Raw genomic sequence first — 17,747 nt, forward strand, 5'->3', positions numbered from 1 at the left:
AAAAAAAGGAAATTCAGATTGTGCTATATGTATCTTTTGTTGAAATGACATTGTACAGTCTGCAGTTTTTTCAAAGTACAGTTTAATGCATAGATTGAAAGAAAATCACAGCTTTTATTCTAGTAGCCTGACTGTTATTGAGTATTTATACCGTTGTGTATCTGGGCATTCAATTATGTTTTATGCAAAATTAGAATTGAATCAGTCCTTTTCATTCTGAGCTGGCTTTTATACGTGAAGGACATGAGATCATAAAGTTTCTCAACAGTTTGGAGGATTCTACTGTTTTTGAGAGGATGAGGGGTAGTGATGGGTGTTCTGTTATACAATAGGTCAACTGAGGCAACTGAGCTGCCTGCTCCTGGTGAAAGTACCAATTCATGTGACTGATGAGACTGTCAGCATAGGTGCTTTCTGAAATGAAATGGGAATATTTTATAAATATGTAAATAAAAATGTCCATTTCATTTTCATTGAAATTAGAGTATTTTAAGACAGGAAAATCTTTCCTTTGTAAAAGAGAATCCCTTTTTATATATATAAAAAAAATATATATATATATATTCTGCTTGGTGCATCAGCAAAAATTTTGAATTGCAATCATTAGGCAGAATGATGCATAATAGAAACTTGTGTTCATTGCGCTAATTTTTCCTCTTAAAGCTGCTCGAGATTAAATGAGTAGAAGGGAAACTTCATAATGACCGTCATCAGCTCCTTCAGCTGCATGACTGTTCTGCAGAGTAGAGTTAGGGTTGTATGTGCGTATGCAGGGATTTTAGCTGCAGCAAGTACTTTACTGAAAGCTTAACCAAACAGTATGTAATGCTGATACAAGCAGAGTATTTGACATACATCTTTAATACAGCCATCTGTTGAGAACTATTGCAGTTTTTTCAAAAGCCACCCTCACCACAGACATCAAAGTCCATACACGTGTGCTTCTGATCTTCTAACATTCTGCATTTAAAAACTGGAAAAGGAAAGGAGAGAAATTTCAAGATCAGTAGCTTTATTTAAAACAAAAATTAAAAACAAAACAAAACTCATGCTGCCAGTTAAGAAATTAAAGATGTCTTTACTCAACATTCAACAAATGGAATAACACTTGACTGCACTTTCATTTTCCCCTCCTCTGAGTAACTGCTGGCCTTGCTAACACCTATTTCCTACTTCATTTATTTAAAATACGGCTGCTGAGGTAATTTTCTTAGTTTGTTGTTCTGATGACATCAGAGCTGTGAATTTTTCTACTGGCTCTTTATTGAAAGGCATAAAAGGGTTTTTGCGGCAAGCTATCTCATGGAGGGAGGATCATGAGTTACCTTGATGCATTCAGCAGCTGTGGCCCAGATGAGATCCTCTGTTGCAAAGATCCTCTCAGATGTTGAGGGAAAGTTGGAAGCAGAAAGACTGTGACATGAAAGGGTAGAGCAGGGCAGAGCGCTGTGCTTGGGTGTCCATTACAACACATGTGGACAGTTTCCATCTACAGTGGATGGAAATGCTGTCTATAGGGTCATATTTTGATTCTCCATTTGGAGAATCTCACTTATGAAGAAAACCAACTAGTTCTTGGCAAAACAATCCTGAGATTATAATTTCATTTGATGGTCAGTTGTGCATTTGCATCATAAATAAACTGATACCCTCCCTTGAGCGATGATATAAGTTGTCTAGTTATCAAGCTTCTGAATTACCACCATTAATAATTACATTGAAATTGTGGCTGTCAAAATGAACAAAGTATACTTTGTGTTATGAGTTCTGGTTTGTATACTCATGTATGTGTTGATTTTCAAACATGAACTGACTGATCTACCAGGTTATTAATGGGAATTGGCTTTCTCTTGATTGCCATAATATGTCAGCCTGGTGTCATTCCCTGAGGTCACTTGCAACTTCAGAAGCATCTTTGTCTTGTTGGTGTCAATTGAGGCGGCTGGCATTGGCAGGAGGAGACCCACCTTCTCTGTTGCTGTGGGGCAAGACAAAGTGGAACATGGTGATGTGAGAGTACGTGGCGCCCACTTCTGATTGAGTCCCAGGTGCTGTTGCATTGGCTTAGGAGAGGCATCGGACTCCTGCAATGCACAGTGAGGAGCTGCTGACTGCCAGCAATGGGGTTCATGTTTTCTCCTGACCTTGTCCAGGAGGACCTGTAGTCCTGCTATGTTTCCACTTGAGGAAAGAAAGAGCATTCTGGGGGTACATCCTTTCTCATTTCCTTGCTTGCTTCTGCTTACTGGGCAATAGATCTCATGAAGTCCTGGAAGCCAGGCTCACAAACCCTTCCTAGCCTCATGGTGCCCAGTGCTGGGACTGCTCTGCTCCTTGCTGGAACACTGCAAAATGGGACAGACCCTGGCAGACAAAGTCATTAGTGATTGAAGTGCCCTGTCAGTAGCCATGCAATTTTATGTGTGCTTTACTTACTAGGACAGAATGAAAATAAGGTTAATGAACACCACATTGGCTTCACTCACAGTATCTGCATTTGTGTGAGGTCTGCCACGTGGCATTCAGAGCTATTGATTGTGTTGTGTTTTAGGTAGTTTCATTTTTGAGAGATGAGCAACTACAAAAATTGTCTATAATGTGTGGGGCACCATTAAGACATGCAAAACATGCGGTGTGTAGAATTGGTGATGTAAAATACATAAGGATTATAATGAGAACTTCATTGCTAAATAAAGGTTTTGCAGGTTGTAAGAATTAGCATCAAAGTACAACAGCTTCGTACTGAGAACCCATAGTTCTCACTGAAAGCAATCTCCACACAAGCAAACTCATTAAAATCTACCAGTGGCAAAAATAAATGAATTTGCATTTCAGAGAAAGAGGATAAAGCATGTATTACTTTCTCCCAGTAAGGATACAAAGGGAGTATTATAAACACGTGTTAAGTGACCATATGAGCTGCATGTGTTAATTTTTACCCTTGTTCTGACACCAATGCTGATCTGTCTTGCTGAGATCTGAATAGGTTACAGTGTTTTTCATGTTTGCATATCTGGGCTTGGTGTAAATTGCAGTTACAAAAAAAAAAAATCCTTGATATTGCTATTTAACTTTCTTCTCTTATTCCTGCCGTACAAAAAGCACTATATCCAAGAACAGTGTTTTAAATATTTGATTTGTAAAAATTCATTGGGTTCAAGCTTTCCAAGTGCTAAGGGTATTTGCTTCTTTTTTTTTTTACTTCAGAGTGGTGCAGGGTGCTCAACATCTCTGTGCAAAAGAAGGCTCTGTTAGTAGTGAACTGTAGACCTGCCCATAGTTTGGCTTCACACTTCACAGCTTTTGGAAACTGGGTTTCCTTGCATGTGCAATCACTTTATCTGGGGGGGTCACTCTAAGTCTCTAAGTTTTCTTTTATTTCTTTTCTTGATTGCAGATTGACTTGGAGCCAGAAGGGAGAGTGTATGTCATCATAGACCTTTCAGGATCATCAGGTGAAGGTAGGGTCTTTAATTTTTTTTTCTCATTCTTGGAAGATTCCATTCATTAAAGGGCCTCAACAGCAGAAGCATTAGAGGCAAGTCTGTGCTAATGCTCTCTTAATCTGTACAAGCTTAAGTTACAGTGAATACATTTTGATTAAATGCTAGTGAGTCAATGAGCAGTTCCAGTTCATCTTAACCTGTAATCATTGTTGGTAACAAAACCAAGTAAAATTAAATGAGTTGTTTAGAATTATCGATTCCTAGAATAAAATGTCAAATTCTTAATTTCTAGGTAGAATGATGAGATGTCACGGGAGGAAATGTGTTTATTTGCTTTTTAAAATTACTGCAGTATTTATTTTTCCTCTAAATGTTTTCTTTTCCAAGTAAAGTAATGAGTGCAACATTGTAATGATAAGAGGTATTTTGATTTTTAGTACATTAGTTGAATGTTAGGAAAAATGCAGGAAGATGCTGAAGACGTGTTTATTAATGTAGGACACTTGTCTGCTGTTTAATTGGCATCAGAGTTGGATGGACCATGCCAATAAGAGTTCATGAAGGAACAATTCTGTTGTATATATTGGTCATGGTCTTAAATGACCGCCTGACCTGATGAAATGAGGATGGCAGATTTGGGTTTAGTCATTTTAAGTGAAGTTGTCTTAACAATTTTCCCAGGCTCATAGAGCTCAGCTAAACAAGTTTCAGAATACTTTAAGAAGTTTCGTGTAAACCCTGACAGCAGCTGGAATTGGAAATGGTATGAAACAAAATTATTTTGCCTGGCACAGTTAAGAAACAGTGGAAGAATGTGTTTTATGTATTTGTTCTTTGTAATGAATACTGTGCTCTAACCAATTACTAACAGTATCCTGCAAGGACATGTGCTGCACTAAATCTTGAAATTTAAAAATGAAATATTTAGACTTTTGCCTTTTTCTCTGCTTCATACTGAAGTAGCATTCATCACCTTAGTAGTAGTTTCTACGTATTTTACTAATTGCTATGTCAGTAAAAGAACAAAAATGTGGTGAATTGTATTGGTTTGTAATGTGTTGGCAAGTAAATGTTCTTCCAAGCTTCCATTTATAGTTGGTTGATACCCAGACAAGCACAGCATTACTATTCCATTGCAAGATGTCCAGGTCCAGGTGTGTTGGACTATTGAAAGACAGAAGAATGGTATTTTGTTGTTCTTCAAATGTTTTTTAAAATTCCATAACCTTCTACATGGAGTGGGGAAAAAAGGCTACTGTAATGTCTCCTATGCAATGTGGTGCATTACTCCAATAATAGAGATGCTTGGAAAAAAAGTCTTCAGAGCTGAGTTTGTTTTTACTATGTTACTATTGAAGGGAAGCATAAAAACAGGAGAGTTGGTATGGAAGTAGGCCTCTGAGGAAAAAAGCTGATGAAATACTGTCTTATGGGAAAACTGAGGTTTTGGTTAGATGAATTTGGTAGAACTGCAGATAAGTTCTTTTGCTTACAAAATGTAGTAGAAGTAGTGTTAGAGCTTTCTCACTGAATTTGAGTAACCATGGAAAAGCTTTGTATAGACGCATTGCAAAGTTCTCTGGAAGAGCTATGGTTTTCCTCACAAGTGAAAGTGGATCAGTTTTTGTACAAGTCTCTAAACTTGTTTTATGGTGTTTTGTTAGCAGCACTATAAAATTCTATTTTTAGATGGCTTTATTAGGGCTAAGGCCTATCTAACTCTGAAACAGTCTCTTCTGACTTACTGTCTTAAAGTAAAACATCTAATTTAACATTGCCAGTGTGCAACAATCAAACATTTGTTCACACAGACTTGTTTCAAAAATGCCAATTTGATCTCTCTACATACATATCTAAATATACATGTAAATAGAATATACTTGATATAGGTTGCTCCAAAAGTAATGCCTCCTTTTTATTTCAAATGGAAACTACAACTGATACAAAGAGCACAATAACACTATTTGGTAGAACAAATACTCAGCTACAGAACAATATTTTTCAATTAAGTCACACTGCTAGCTATGCATTTATGCCAGTAATGAACATGGCGTTCTCATAAATACCTGCATCAGCAGAGATGCCCCACTGTCACTTTCACCACTGTTGAAATGCCCCACCCACCACCTCTCTGTGCTCACATCCACTATTTGATCTCTGCAAACATTCAATAACTGTCAGCAAATGTCAGAAGAGGAATTCAATGAAACACATTTACTTCATACGCACTTCCATGTCAGACACCATTTTGCCAGACTGCCCTTCTGCTGCCATATGTTCCATGGTAAAAAAAAATATAACAATACTGGTGCCATACCACCCTCATCCACTTCTGATGATGTTTTGGGCCAACATCACAAAATTGGAGATGGTATTTTTGGAGCACATTTTATATTTTTGCATTTTATTGGGACTGTTCATTTCAGTTTGATCTGTATATGTTGAATATGAAAGGATCCTAAGTTGGACTAAAATGATGGATTCAGGCTGACCAGTGTTGGTTGAGCTGTTTGCTACTCTTGATCTAATTTGTTAGCCAGGGCCTTGGTTTTGAATTCCAGTCATTGTTGCAAATGGAATCAGAGTAAATGGCATTCTCTACATGCTGCATGGATCTCAACATAAAACAAGTGCTTTTTAAATATAAATGTAATTAAAAAATCAGAAATATTTTTATTGCAAGTTTTAGGATTTACTGGCAATGGTCTTTGAAATTTGGTGGTATCCCAGAGCTTGATGCTTCAGCTTATTCAGGCAGTTTTCCCTGTAAGTTGGTTTTCCTAATTGTGATGGGCAAATGCAATGATGTCTGGTCTACATCTAAATCCACCTACTCTTTACGAACATACTACTTGGGATTTCCAGCATTACTAAATAACTGTAATTAAATAAGAAGCCTTAGGAACTACAAACTGTCACCCAAACATGTAAGAGTACCAAGCAGATTAGAAAGGCACTTATGGAAGTTATCAAAGATTGGAAGTACCTACACTGAGAAGGTGCACAACACTTTCAAGTAGGAATTATGCGCCCTATTTCAATTTGTTTATCTTGCTAGGTCTCTTCCTGAGTGCTTGGAATCTTAACTACTTCTGTAAATGTAGCTTAATGTTTATCTGTGTGTTTAAGAACCCAAGCTTGCCCAGTTATGGCAAGCTTGTATATGGTATGGTATGGTAGTATAAAATAAATAGTGTATTCTCAGAAGCTTCATACTGAATCTTTTAAGTCCTATTATTATCACTGTTTCACATCAGATTCTCAAGGGGAAAATGTCTAGAAAAAATGTTTATGAAAAAATGTCTAGAAAATGTTTAGAAAAAAACAACATAGCAATAATTTGAGTTGGGGAAACAGTCATGTTGCGTGTTTCTTAGTATTTTTTTTTAAGTGTCATAGAATGGGCAATAAAAGGACAGCAGCCACTGAAATGTAATGTATTCTTAGAAACAAATACTGTCTTGTATTTCTGTGCACTGCAAATTGGACTTACATGTATCACATAAAAGAAATTTCTAAATTATCAGCTTTGAATAATGTAACTTCAGTTATTTGGCACTTCTAAAAGATTTTAAGATGGAAGTTCTATTTTGGTAATTTAGATTAATCCATTAACATAGGCAGAAAGCTTTGTCTGATTTTAAGTTGCCCCTAAGAAGCAACAGCCCTGACTCTGCAGCGGAGCTCCTATGTGAATTAACTCTATATAAATTAAAAATTTTTAATTAAGGTCCTAAAAGATGAATAAAGCAGAAACATTCTTGCTTGTAGTATATTCTCAATAGTTTAAGCTTTTTACTTGATACTGACAGAAAACATCATTACCATATTTCTTTTGAAATTAAATTGTCCCATGATCACAGCTGCCAGATTGCTCATCCCTTGGCACTACTTTCAGTTGTATGGTAAAATAATAAAAACAGCTCATTTTTATAAGCTGACTTCTTCAGCAAAAGTACACAACTTCTTCCAACTTTAAGTGGAATCATTCACAGACTTTCATCACTTGTATCGTGTACAGAAAAAGATGGAAATGTGAGAGATTACAAAAGGAGGTAAAGAGTACTTCTGCCTCTCCTTGTCACACTGCTAGACTTATTGAGACTCTCTTAGATACCAGTACGGACATCTGGGATGTATTTTTAAACTACTGAAAGGAGGGTTGAGTTGTTGCATTTGTTACTTGCAGTTTTTCTCTAATTCTGAAGACAAGCTACAAACCCACGGGCACTTATAGAGCTGTGTCAGCTTCTCTTTCCATTTCCTATATTGCGAAACTTTTTCGCTGCTTAGAGAAGTAGCTCTACTGTAGCAGTAACACTGCACTTGTAAGCTGCCTGAAAAGCCCAGTGATTTAGGTGGCTCTCCACTGGATGTCTTGCAGCAATACCAACTCTTGATGTTCAAATCTCAATGTATTTGGATTTGTTCTGAAAATGTCACTTTCTAGAAATTGCTCCCATTCATTTCTAGAAGTTGAAGCAGAAAAAGGTTGGAAAGCACAAATATTCAAGTCTGAGAAATGGATGAAAAGCTACGTAAAATTCAAGTCTAACAAATGTTTTATCATCACTTTTTTCCAACTAATGCTGTTTTAAATGTTGCTTATATCTTTGGAATGTTTGTTCTGCACTGAGAGGGGGAGGGCGAGTAGCTATGTGTTTTAGCAATCTTTTGTAAATTCCATAGTAGGAATTGTCTGGCCCACATTCTCAAAATAAAATGCTAAATGAACAGTTTATTGCACTGAAGATGATGTTATCTAAATTTAGGATTTCATATTTTCTACAAAAACTCAAATATCACCATGGTGTGTTTTCCAAACTAATCCTGAAAAATGTTTAGCAAGTTTTGCTGAAAGAAGAGGGAGAGCAAGCAGCTCTTAAAATACATTTTTATTTTCTCCATTTTGGTGACAATACTCCAATGGTAAGGGAATAGGAACTAAGGTCCCTTCTAACTCTATCCATTCTACCATTTCTGTATGTTTTCATTACAATTGTGGCCCAGCTCCTTACACTCTGTACCGAAAATGATCTGCAAGATTATTTAGCTTTTAGAGATTTATTTCATTTAAAATGGCTCTATGCATTTGGAGTAAATATGCAATTATTTCCCTTGGATGCAAACAGCTATGTCCAACAGTCAGTGGAAAATTCCCAAGTACAAATACAACATAAGGTAACCATTTATAGGTTAAAATAAATGCAACAGATAATAGATTAGTGTTTGTAAGTAATTTCCTTGCGAAAGGTCTATCATATCTATTCTGGTTTCTTCACAAATTCATGTAATGATTACAAAAGTTTTTTCTCTTATATCTTCAGCTTCTACTAGAGCTATGGATAAAAGTATGTTTGCTTCTTAGTGTTTGGATGAACAGGAGACCCTTATAAAACGTGCTGTCTGTTTCTTCATTGCTTATCTGTATCCAAGGTCATATTGATTTTTCTATACTAATTCAGTGTTGCTGTAGCATAGACGTTATTTCTAGGCTGAAGTGCACTCATTGACTTTTTTATTGACATGCTTGGCAGTACTTTTTTGATCTATTTCAGTGCTTACAAAATCTTGTGCGTGAAATTTTCTGAATGATTTCAGAAACATTTAGGAGCTAGCTGATTGAGATCCAAATACAATCTGAATATTTAAAACATAAGTAATGTGATGACATTGTGATTCACTTCATAAACTGGGATAGCAGATGGCCATCAAATGGGAAGATGATAAATTGCCTGCGGAATGATTAAAAACATTTTATAAAACTCAGTTTTATATAGTCTAGAAGACTGATGCTACTATATTTAAAACTTGTGACCTCGTTGCTGCATTTGTCATTGTACATTTCTTATTTCTTCAGAATTATTGGCATGTATATAATATTTCCAGTTACTTGCGATATTTCTCTATCAACTTACAATATTAAGTTCCTTTTGTAACGTGTCAGTATTGAATCAGTAAATGCAGAATGACTTGCAGAGTAACCTTGACAAGTTGTGAGGTTTTTCTATGCTTTATTATAGATAATAAGTAATAAAAATTAAGAGCTATTCAAGACTTTTCCTACTTAGTATGTCTAATCAGTTGTGATGATTATTAATCATTGTTAGATGCTCAAATTCACACTATAAAAATATCTTTTTATACAATTAAAGATTCTTCACTTTAGAATGGGCAGTTAAATTCCAGTAAAATGCTACAGCTCATGCTAGAGGTGATAGGTATTACAAAAAGTAACTGTTGTAAACTCTGGGCAATGTCTGCAAACCGCATACTCCAAAAAGTTACATCTTCAGGTACACTATTCTCCTCAGATTCGTCTGCTTGTAAGGCACTTACATTTCACAGGATGGTCACACTTTATTGTAAAGTCCGTCAGATTAAATAATAGTAGTATTTGGTGAATACTTTGTTTAGGTTGATTATTTGGTTTTTTGCCTTGATATATCCAACAGTGTCTTTAGACTTCAGACTACATCAGGTTGCGCATTCAACATTTAAGGAAAAATGAGTGGAAGAGGTTTCAGTCATGAGGGTTATGGTAGTGACCCATAACTTTCATGCTTATGGTAAAAACAGGGAAAAGAAGCACAGAGTCACTTAACCTAACTGTGGAGACCTTTATGTCTTATTTTGGAACTCAAAATTTGAGCATGCAGCGTGTGTCCTTATCTTCCTCTGTATTTTAATGTCATAGAGGAAGGTGATGTGTTGGAATTGTGTTGGAAAGAGCCAGAGGATGCTGGTGGTTACTATTGCAGAGGCTAAGGAGAAGCAAATGGGGAGTCAGAGCCCTGATGAGGCTCTGCTACTTCTGTGCAGTAGGTAGGTGGAGCAGGAATAATCTGTTCAAATGGATCTGCCGTGGCATTGAAGCAGACAGATTTCCTCCACCAGGGATGAAATGTAAAGTAGCTGAGGAGTAAGGATGCTGCTTGCTGTCTGGGAAAACTGTTTACCTAGATTCAGCAAGCCACTCGAACTTCATACTTCTAGACCTGAGGTTGTGGCTTTTTCTGAGAGTTAAAGTAATCTGGAACGATCTGAACAGGACTGAACTGAATTGTCAGTAGTAAGATATAGTGTCTGTCTTCAGTCGCTTGACTCAGGTAGATTTATGAGTTCAAACTTTTCTACTCATGCAGCTTTCCCTTTAAGGAATATTATGCGCTTGGGGATATAAGCTTTGTAGTGACTGTATTTTATAGCTTTTCTCCTCTTTTGATGTGAAGCAAAATACATGACCAGAGAAGCCAGGCACACACTTGTTTTCCTCTGCTTTGTCTCAGTGTGGATTCTGCTTGCAGTGATTTTACTCATAGCCTGGGCAAAGGTAGAATGCTACAGTGTTTTCAGTTTTCCTCAAGTACACTTTCTTGTTTCATAGAAGCAGAGCAAGTAGTAGTGTGAGAGCCAACTTCAAACATAACCAGAAACTCTGTTTTCAAAATTCATTATACAGTGTGCCAGCCGAGAATTTATTTCCTTCGAAGCTTTGGTTTTATGTCACTAGGATTTGGGGATTTTTTTCCTATTCAACTGCTCGTGTTTTTAGCACCAAAAGATCAGAACTTATTCAAACCACAGATGAGGCAGAAAAGATAAAACCAAGGACATAAAAGAAGCTTAAACTCTAATTTTTGAAACTTTTGCTTCTGCTATGCTTTCATTCTCTCCTCTTAGGGAGTGTAAATCAAAATTATTGCTAATGTCTTTTCTCTTGGATTTTATTTGATTTATTCTTAGAATTACTCTCTGTTATATTGTGAACGCTTACTTCAAGAATGAATTTGTTTTATTTCTTGGAGCTATTCACTTATGACAATATTTACAACTGTAAGAAATCTTTGTTCAGCCAGATCATGAGTTTCTAATCAGCTGTTGTAAAGCAAACAAAGAAAAACCAGCTGAGATTCTTAATGGTTTTGTTGCTTATTAATCAACAAATTTTAACAAAGAAGAATGCTACAGCTATTATAAGGGCACGCGTACTTTCATACTAAAATAAAAAACTGAGGGTTATTGATTCTCAACTAGAAATTTAAAACAATTCTTAAAATTTTAACTTAATCTAACAGATTTGGGAAAGCAGATTTAATGACAGTAGATATCTAATTTCTCTAATGCTGTGAATAATTATATGTTTATGGGGTAGGTGAGCCATATATTCTGAGGCAAAACTTCACATGTTGTTAGCCTAGCATCTGAAAACAGGTGCATGCCCATTTTTACCCAAATGATAATAGAATCAAAGAAGGACAAATGAAATAATAGTGTGACAACCCATGTAAAGTTCTTTCTACACTCAAGTTAGGCTGTCCTCAGTAATGGCACAGGCATTTGGTTAGGAAAATGAACCTTACAGACTAACTAGACCTCTTCAAAGAAATTAATGCAAACTTGGTGATAATTCAGTCAGTTGGGGCACTACACTTCTGAACCACAATGCTCAGTGAACAGGCACTCCTTAGGGTGCTTATGCAATTTCTGTGGCAAATACCTTCCATTTTTGCATGGATTTATAGCCATCCCTTTGGATTGCATCCAGCTAGCTGATGGAACATCTGGTAAGCATTGTGTTTGTAATAGGCCCTTACTGTACAAAGCTGGCTTGAGTTTTTCAGGCAAAGATCGATGATCTTTTTTTGGCAGGCTTCTAGCTGTTTGCCAAAACAAGTGCTTCACAGAAAGCAAGACACTGGGAGTTCTAAAGGCTCCTTTGTCTTGTGCTGTAAGAGTTTGTGCTTTTTTTATGAAAAATGTCATAAGACTGTTATAGTATATAATAGTGAATCATACACATATCATGATTACAAAATGATGTCTGTCTTGGTACACACACTTGGTGTTGTTTTGTTGCATTTTTCCTTACAAAATTATTCAAGACCTTCGGAATAATCATGTTTAATACTACCATTGCATATATGTAGGATGTTTTTAAAATATGAAAACTATCAGATCAAAAACTGTACTGATGTTTTTGTTTCCATTACATACACAAACTAGTAACAAAATTTGGAATAAAAATATGTAGTTTTTGAAATCTGTATTTGTCTATCTATTTCATACGACACAGTAGGCATAGATTAACCCATCACTCATTTTCTGAGATGATGTGGTATGAAAATACATTAATATTGTAGCTTATATGTATGTCTTTCATTTGTAGTTTCTTTGTTTCGTTGCACTTCATAGAACACAATGCCTATACTCTAAGATTTTCTAGTTTTCTTGCTCTACCAAGTTGCATTGTTTCAGTAGCATGCTCTGAATCAATCTTCACCTGTTTGCCACCTCCAGTAATAGTCAACTCTGTTTATTGTTAGTGTCATTGAGGAAAAAATGTTACAGCATAGTCCATTTTGATTTATTGATCAGAGGCTTAATATATGTGGTAATGCACAAGTTAAATATGGTTCTAACTCTATTTCTGGCCATTCCGTGTATTCATGAAATTGTTAAAGTTTTGAGAATGTTAACATCCCTTTAAATATTATTAACTAAATTTTTACTGCCTTCAGAATAGTCTAAGAATCAAACTTTATATTCTTAATTTGAGATTTTCAATAATGAAAGCAGATGGAGGATATATATTTAAAGTATAGTCTTGAAAGCTTTAAATATTTATAAGTACAGCTGGAAACAGAAATTTAGGAATGTTCCTTTCAGTAGAGGCTCAAAATTTGCATACGGTTGAATGTTTGTTCCATGAATTCTTTGCAAATAAGCATAAAAGAAAGAATGATAATATACTAAGCACAGGTAAAAAAAAAAACAATTTTTTTTGGTGTGTGTGTGTGTTCTAAAAACTATTTAAAAGTATAATTTATCTGGGAAATACTTTTGTATTTCCCAATTGTCATTGTTTCTTAGGTAAATATTTCTGACTTAGAAATAATAAGCAGGTGGATTAAAAGACAACTGTATTGTGCTCATTTGCTACAGGCTTTTAAATCATTTCAGTCTTTTGCACTTTAGGTTAAGGGAAAATGAACAATATTCAAAACCCTTTTGGTGCATAATTTGGAATTGTAGTAAAGATTAAGTACTAGAGGAAACAGTACTTCTTACTTATTCTGTAAATCAGCAAAATATATTACTTTTGTTTTGGGATGATACTCACAAAGTAGAGTGAGTGTCCTAACAATTAGAGATGAAAATGAGAGTAATAAGGCCTCATATTCTTGGAAAACCCTTGTCATTAGTGAATGTGGCTACCGTTAGGAGGAGCTCAGACTCGATTATATTTCTGGGCACTTGGTATCATTAAATATGGATTTCTTGATTTATTTATTATGATTTGCTAGTCTTTGTGATTAATCTTCAAGATGTATTGCTCACTAAATCTGTGGGTTGTATAATGCAAAAGTAGAATGTACTGGAACTTCATTATCCCAGACTGTTGTGATGTTTTATTTTTTTCTTCAAAGATTCCTCTAACTGTAACATGTTCTCAGAAATCCTTCTGCAAATGGATCTTGGTAGAAATTAGCATGAATACTGTATTCGTACTTCTGCAAGTTTAAGTTTTGCTAAGGAAAATCACAGAGAATGCAAGGTGCAAGGCTGGACGAAGAGGTTCATCATCTTCGATTTTCACATGGCCTGTACTAAGGAAAGTATTGCAAGCAGTGGTTGAAACAGAGATAAATACTCTGATTAAAATGTTGCTTAGTCCTTTGTCTTTTCATTTTCATGCTAGCATTTTCATTATTTCTGCCATTTTTTGTTAGTTTCTCCTTAAAAATGTGTTGTGTGATATCAAAAATAATATATAACAGATTTTAATCTCCAGTAACAATTTTGGTAAGTGAACTAACTGAAAGTTGCACTTCCAGCTACTCCATGTGGTCCATGATTTCCCCTATACTGGAAGGTATAATTTTTGTAACACACATTAAGCTTAACCATTAATAAATGGCAAATCAGTATCCAAATCTGGGACAAAATACACAACCAGAATAAATCTGTGTTTTATTAACTCCAGTTTTCATCAGTGATTTCTTCCTACAAGGTACTGTGGGGAGTGAAGCTCTTTTATGTAAGTGTTGTAAAGAAGCACTGAGACATACTCCCTTTCTTCTTAATTCTCTGTTTATAATTCCCAGATCAGTACCAGGAAATTGTTATCTTTCCAGTAAATTCCCAAGCATATGCTTTTCTTTTTACAGAGTTCACTGGTTTCAAAAAATCTTTAATGTACTTTTTATTGTTAGCTTTTTCTTCTTCATGCCATCATTTTGGGAATCTCTGCTGCAAATGGTTTTGCTTAGAGGAAACATCTTCTGTTGTAATTTTTGAATTTTGTGTAGTAAATAAAAGTAACCTGGTGTACCAGTTGTTTACGCAGGCTATCTTTGACTATAATCCTGAAAACAGTTGTATTTCTCTCTTTTTCAGAGCAATGTAATTTGCATGACAATATCATAAAACAAAGATCTAGAAGGGAAGGAAACTTATTTTCTCATTTAAACTCCCAGTGAAACTTTGTGAATGTATAATTTCAGATTTTGATCAGTGTGCTACTTCAGTCTTTATTAAAAACATTTTGCAGTCCATAATTACCGTAGGACGAAGAAGTGAAGGTATCCTGTTTTCTTTTTTGAAAGGCTGCCGATTTAACAATACAGTTCTCCTGATAAGGACTTTATCTTGGGCTTGGTGAAATTCAGATGACTACTTTTTTTTGTCTTCACATGAGCAAACTTTTAGAATCAGAGGTCAGAATGCTAAGATGAGCTTTGAGGCTTTCCTTTAGTGATGACTTCTTTGCAAGAGTAGTGCTGTGCATTTTAGTTGATTAAGTAAATAAACAGCTTACCACCACCACCCCTGCATGGTCAATTAATATTATATTCAGAAGTATTTCTCACAAATACTTCAGAGTTTTGTACATCTGTATGAGAAGCAGATGGGAAATGTACTGAAAGGAGGAAAAAAAGGAACCAAAGTTCTCATTGAAAAGAAATGCAGTAAGCAACATTTAAATAGCAGTTGCTTTCAAATTCCAGTGATTTGGGTTTTCCTTTCTGATTTACTGGAGTGATCTCTGTCTGCCATCTTGACATTTGGCAAGATGCTTCTGTGCATCAGCAGATTTCTCTGGGAAACAAGAGTACTTCTAACTATTGTGCTGCAAGACTAATGTTAATAGGTGGAAGTTATCCTTTAGAGAAGGAGTTTGGTAAATACTGGAAGAGGACTTGAGATTGAGATTCATATCTCATTTTCAATTAACTGCCTACTCTTCATTGAAAGAGTGGAAAAAAAAAAAACACTAAAGGTGATGTAATGCATTTACAGTCATTAAGATACAATTTATCCCTATTTCAGAATCCCAAATTAACTTCTAGTTTTTTTACTTTTGTTTGTTAAGAATCCATTATTGATTAACATGTTTTGCTGGTTGTAGTTACTGAATTTATCTTCTGGAAGGGGAGTGGTGAAGAGTGGGGGGGGGGAGGGGGAAAAGACCAAGTGTCTACTGACAGCCTTCAGCATCCAATGATGAAAAATTTATAATTATAGGTTTAAAAACTGTCATGCGTGGTTTTTAGCTTCATTCATTCCTGGGATGGATTCATTGTGAGAAAACATTTCTTATTTTAAGGAGCTACATCTGAGTGATTTCTGTTAGAATAATGGGTACATCACTGAAAGTTCTTTAGCTTCTCCTGGGTAGATTGAGCATTTCTCTTATCTGTGCTTAAGTATTTGACAAAGTTAAATAAGGAGAACGTATGTCATTCTTCAAGTATTTTTCCTAATTTTTTGAGTTGAAAAAGAGGAAGGAGATTTCACATAACTCAGTAGCATCATGTTGGATGTCTTCTCTGAAGTACGCTCATAGACTTTCCTTCTAAGTTTGCCAAGCTGTTTGGCACACTGGGATGTGACCCTTCTTTTCATGTCTCTACTCACTTTTCAGTCATTAAAGATTTATAACTTACACTGCTCCAGAAAGGCTGGCTTGAGTTATCGAAGAGCATGGCCTATGTTTTGTACGCTTTTCAGATTTTCCATATATTAAGTGAATCCTGGGCCTCAAGAAGAATCATTAGTATTCTTAGCATGAGCTGGACTGGTAACTTGGGTTGTGAGGCATGCTTACAAACAAAGAACAGCAACTCTGTGAAAGATTTCAAGGAGGAAATACGTGCAACTTCCCTCTGAGCCAGCTTCGCTACACGTAACAAACTGTAGAAATATTGGAGAGTTTCATTTCATTGCTACTGACTTTGGAAAGAAAGGTCTTAAGAATCCTGAGATCATTCACAGATAACCTGGTGCAACTAATACTGTCCAACACAGTCTCTACTGGTTTTTATGCAGTGTCAGTATTTTTCAAGGGTACAAGATTCCTGATTCCTATTTTAACATATAGTAAGTGTAAAGAAAGCATTTTCCCTTTACTGTTTATGCAGCAAATACAGAGGCTTTAAAAGTTGTATTTCAGGAATTGCATCATCTTCATTTATTTTAACTAGATAAAATATCAGAATTTTTTTATTCAACTCTGTTTTGAGTTGCAAATACCAGATGCTGTTGAAGTCTCAGCTATTGTGTCACAGGATTTTATATATGTTATAGTCTAAAAGTGATTCCTTCAACAACATGACTACTTCTGAAGTTAGCGGCATTAAAGGAGTGCATGGAAGACTTCAAGTGGATTGGATTTTGCTATAGCACAGATGAAAGTGAAATTATTGCAGCATTTTCTGTCAGAAAATTTGGGTAATGTGAGGCATCCAGTATTTCATCTGTGGTTTTAATGAAGTCAATCCAGTTCCACTGGAACATTTTTACATCAATAAGAGATTTGGAAGAGAACATGGAAAGAGTCCAATCTTCCAGTTTCATACCTACACTAAGAAGACTAAGAAAAGAATCTGTTCTTAGACATCTGGAATCTATTTTTCAGTTTGCTGGTTTTGATGTTGAGTTTTCTTTTCATTCATTGTTATGTTCTGTATTCCTGAGAGACATATGGTTGAGATTTTGTTAATTATAAAATGGAAGTTTCTGTTAAGGATTCCTCATTATGAGGAAAAAAAAGTTAAATAATGGCATTGTTAAATTCAGTAGGATATAAACTTTATTATTACTTTGTGGCACCCAACTAAATATTTGCTGCCTTTTCCATTCTGGTCCTGCTTCTTCAAATAGCAGTTGAGGATTAACTTTGTAGGTTGGGATACATCTTTCTCAGATGGGCTGAACTTAGTGTGTTGTTTAAGATTAGGTAATTTCCTGCTGGAAATGATTCTTTTACAGTTTCTTAATGTTGGTTGTTTTGGTTTT

General features: G+C 35.5%; 1 protein-coding gene across 1 annotated transcript in view; it reads left to right on the top strand.

Annotated features, from left to right (window-relative positions):
* PRKCE (protein kinase C epsilon) overlaps positions 1-17,747 on the top strand; it is a 278,127-nt gene that overhangs the window by 97,265 nt on the left and 163,115 nt on the right. The window contains exon 2 of the mRNA XM_003203888.4: positions 3,398-3,461. Within this exon, the coding sequence (XP_003203936.2) occupies positions 3,398-3,461 (64 nt within the window). The remainder of the gene's footprint in view (positions 1-3,397; positions 3,462-17,747) is intronic.

Source organism: Meleagris gallopavo, chromosome 2, assembly GCF_000146605.3.
Source record: "Meleagris gallopavo isolate NT-WF06-2002-E0010 breed Aviagen turkey brand Nicholas breeding stock chromosome 2, Turkey_5.1, whole genome shotgun sequence".
Classification (NCBI taxonomy): Eukaryota; Metazoa; Chordata; class Aves; order Galliformes; family Phasianidae; genus Meleagris; species Meleagris gallopavo.